The 4,563-nt window shown below is 31.2% G+C and overlaps 1 protein-coding gene across 1 annotated transcript in view; it reads left to right on the top strand.

Annotated features, from left to right (window-relative positions):
* The first annotated feature begins 1,563 nt into the window (after window positions 1–1,563).
* The window catches only part of LOC102675913 (titin homolog), a 10,555-nt gene continuing 7,555 nt past the window's right edge, over window positions 1,564–4,563 (top strand). Inside the window, 1 exon segment of the mRNA XM_031511452.1 lies at window positions 1,564–2,372. Within this exon segment, the coding sequence (XP_031367312.1) occupies window positions 2,197–2,372 (176 nt within the window). The 5' untranslated portion in view covers window positions 1,564–2,196.

The following is a 4,563-nucleotide window of genomic DNA, read 5'->3' as shown; positions in this document are numbered from 1 at the left end:
AAAAAAAAAAAAAAAAAAAAAAAAAAAAAACCAAAGAAAAGAAAAAAAAAGAAACAGAACCCTCCGACAGAATTAGCAGTTCAAGAGAAACCTGAATAGAAAGATTGACGCAGAGCGAGGTTCATAGTGGCAAAGAAAGAAGAAATGAAAGAAGAGAAGGTATTATAATAACCATATTCTTTAAAAGATTTAACCTTTATTTCGTTATGAAATTAACCATTTTTGATCATTGTTTAACCCTCTATTAACTCAGTTTTACCCCTATTAACTCAGTTTTTTTTTCGATTACAAAAAGAAAATTGTAGATTATATGCAATGCAATTAATATTTTAATTGATCTCTACTTGAACCGGCTAAATTTTTAATTGAAAGATTCAGGAGGAAAAATATAGATTCATAAAGAAAAACTTTAACGAACTTAACTTGACAAGTTCTGTTTTTATAATCGTAAATATTGTAATTCGATATTTTTGTCGATACTTTTTCGAAAAACTAAGCAAATGAAAATTATCGATTTCTTATTTAATTAAATATTCAATAAATATTATTTCTTTATATACATATATTATTTGTTGTAACATACATTATATCTATATATATATATATATATTATATGTAAATAATAAACGTTATTATATATTTTATTTTATTATTATTATTTACAACCTTTAAATGATATTTGGCATATATTTTTGGATTATTGCCAATAATCATTTATTTATCTTGCTGGATCACGTAAAGACCAATTAAAATAAAGTCTCTATAATTATAAATTTTTAATTCATTTTAATACAATGCAGTAAAAAAAAAACGCGTGGTTTCTGAATTGCATTATAGAGGGTTAAGAAGATAACAATTCTTTTATTATTCTGTTTCATATTATTATCGTGGAAAAAAATTAAGACTAAAAATCTAGAAGTGCAACGTTACAAATCCATTTATAAGATAAGCAGTTAAATACATTTTAATCCCTGGTAATATAAAACTGTAAAAGATTTTTTATATCTAATGATAAAAATAAGTAAAAAAAAAAGAAAAAACTATGGAATTGTTATCTTTTTAAAATTCTTACAGAAAAATTCTTAAAAAATAATAATGTTTAAAAAAATTCTAAGTTTAATACAATTCTAAGTTCAAAGATTGATTTTCATCAATAAGCGCTATATATATTTACAATTTAATGTATCAATATCTTTAAAGCTTTTCTAGAAATTCCTATTCCCAACTCAATTTGTTGAAAAATTAAATTTAAACGAGACAAAATAAATAAGAATTAAAATAAAATTTAAGAAATAATTTTAAATATTAATAATAAATTTGTTATGATGTTATATCAATATTTTTCCCTTGTGTTTTCTATATTCTATATATTTCTAACACAAATCATTTAAGATTTAAACGAAATTAAAATAAAGATAACAAAATTATAATGTAAATTAAAATTCTTATAAAAAAAAATAATCTTAAATATTAACAAAATTTGTAAATAAATATAATATGATATCATTACAACGTGTTTAAAGATTAAAAATAAAGATTAAAACGCTATTAATATTCGTGATACTTCCCTTTCGAAAACTGTTTCAATGCATCTTACGAAAAAAAATCAAATTTCCGCGCGCCGAAAGCTCCCTTCACTGCGCCTGCGTGGCGCTCGTGTAACGACCGCCAGGTGGTACAATGATACGCGTGTGCAGGTGAATTTTGCCCGGTCGAATTAATAGACATCCGACACGAAATGTTTCTATAAATAAATCCTGATGTCCGCGACGATATTGCGTAGATGAGCCAGAGAGGGTACAGAGTCGCCTAGAAGTCGCTGCACTAGTGGGCTGCTGTAAGAAAACCATCTTTCCTCTTTCTCTCTCTCTCTCTCTCTTTCTCTCTTTCTCCTGTTCACGGTTTCTTCCTCTTTCTATTCCTTTCTTCGTGCAACACACAGAGTGGTGACAATGTCGCGCAACGCCAGCATATCGACATTCGTGTAACTTAGTATTTAGAACAAAAAAAAAAAGCAACGAGAACTCACGAAAGAAAAAACGAAGAAAGGTACGCATAAAAGAACGAAAACGGTGTGTTCAAACCGGAGGAGGAAAGGGCGCGATCGTGAATAGACCAGACGCGCCACCACATCATCAGGTAGGCAGAGAGGAAGAGGAGACTGGAGGTGGACAAGTGGAATCGAAGGGGGTGGGGATGGAGCCGGAGCAACGTGGACGCACCTCGCGAGCGTCGTCGACGTCGAGCCTCGGCCGCGAGGTCCGTTGTGGCTGTCAGTACTACCAGAGCGACTCGCTTCTGCCGGAACGACGTGCTCTCTTCGGTAGACCGCCGTCCAGGACGATGCAGCAGCCACCTGCGGTCCGCTGCAGGTCAGTAACAAGTCAACAGACAACACACGATTTTATTGTAGACGAGCTTTATAGACTTGTAACTGTGGCTATTCGAAACACTCGTCGAGATTTGTCCGTAGAATTATCACTAGTTCTATATGGATTCTATATCCATTTTGTTCTGTATATACGTATATGTAATACATATATGTGATTGAATTACATCTAATCTTACGTTTATATGTGCACGAAATAACCAAGCAACCCGTTTAGAAACCCGGCTTTGGACCAAATGCCAAAGATTCGGTATCCAGGTCAGTTCATTCCTTTTCCAGTTACGAATGAATATCCCTTCTGATAGGCATCCGTAACGCACAAGGAGAGTAGACGATGTTGTATAGGTTACGCGTCTCGACTATGCTCGCGTACCGCCACAGCTATTTAAGGTTCGCCCGGCTGGCTATACATAGAATCCTCGGTCAGCTCGGTTCCGCGTCCAAACTCCTCTCGCATCCCTCTATCTATCTTTCTTGATATATGCCTGTGAGTTTACCTGTATACGGAGACAGTGTACGATCACATCTACGAGATTATGAAATGTACGATTTATACATGTATATTATTGCAACTATGAATGCGTATAATTGCAGATGTTTATCATGTATAAATTCAATATTTGTATGGATGTAAATATACATGATTGAAATACATATTTTTACCTCTGAATCAGTTGATAATTAACACATTGGTAACAAGCATAAATTAATGTTATGATTATAAAAGAAAATTGATACTTTTTAGTCGAAAATTAAACTTAATTATTTTTTTAATTTAATTATGCATATGTACATAAAGAATTATTTATATCTGTATGCATAGAATAATTTCAGAAAAAGAATAGAGAGAGAGAGAAGGAGGAGAAGGAAAAATGATTGTTCTATTGATTGAGCTATTCTAACCTCAAAATTTGAATTTAAATTTGATGCAATTAAATGGACATCGAGTTATTATATCGTGATAATGGGAGTATCGCTATCGATGATCAATCCGCGGAAAGTCAAAACTCTCGACAATTTAAAATAGAGATAGGTTAAATTAGGTTTTGTGTCGAGGATTCTTATATATAACCTATATAATATCTGAATTTTAACAAGCGTATCGTTACGTTAGTTTTATAGAAACAGAGAATTATTAAATTATTAAATTTAAATATATTTTTATGTATAGAAGATTATACAAATATTCAATTTAAATGAAAAAGAATTTCATAAATTCAATATTCGATTTTATAAATATTATTTAAATTATTACGAAATGTAATTAAAAGAATAATATAATAAATTGAATATTTGAAAATTAAAGAAAGAAACACTACATAATAAATAATAATTTTATTAAAAATTCATTAGTAAAATTAATCGAATTTGTAATTGTAACAGTATTCCTGCCGTTTTTGAAGAAGCAGCGTAGAACAAAGGAGGAATAAGCAAATATTTTCCTTCGATCCCTCCCGAACAAACCGTCTGCAAATTAACCTTGCGATCTATGAACATTCTGCTTCAACGCTGGAAACATAATATCTGCCCGATCAGTGCCTACTATTTCCACTGTGACGTCCGCTTCCAGTGAAACGAACACGGATTGACCAGCCTTCGTTCCCTGGCATTTGCTCAATAACAAGACTGATTTTGAAACTAACAGTATTCATACTAATGGTACAAATATATCAACGCTCAAGACAAAACGAATAACAATAACAATTTATTTAACTTGAACACGTAATCTAGTTGGTAAGTGTCTTTTATATTAACGCTCAAGTACATTCAAGTTAACAGAAAATCAATTCAAATTGGGAAATAAGCGTAAATATTATTCGTATTTAAACTATCGCACATTCCAATATAATCGATCGAGCTCAAATTGCCAACAACTTGATCAATATACGAAAATAACACAAATTGATGAAACTCAACACTGACATTAAACAAACGAGAAAAGTTTTTTTGAAGAAAAAATTAACTCTAAGCATGGATTGGAAAAGGACCATTTAAAAACTAACAAAATCCAAACTGTGTATAATAATAAATCATATCACAAGGAAACTATAATAACAATATCCGAGCCACCACATTTTTACTTAAGAACTAATCAAAAAAAAAAAGAAGAAGAGAGGAGCAAGAATGCCAATTAGAGCAAGAAGAAAACGAGTAACTTTTCGTAACAGCGAGCA

The sequence above is a fragment of the Apis dorsata genome, unplaced genomic scaffold (genome assembly GCF_000469605.1).
Source record: "Apis dorsata unplaced genomic scaffold, Apis dorsata 1.3 scaffold_324, whole genome shotgun sequence".
Taxonomy (NCBI): Eukaryota; Metazoa; Arthropoda; class Insecta; order Hymenoptera; family Apidae; genus Apis; species Apis dorsata.
The sequence above is the reverse complement of the archived record's forward strand: the minus strand, read 5'-3'. Positions and strand labels throughout refer to the sequence as shown.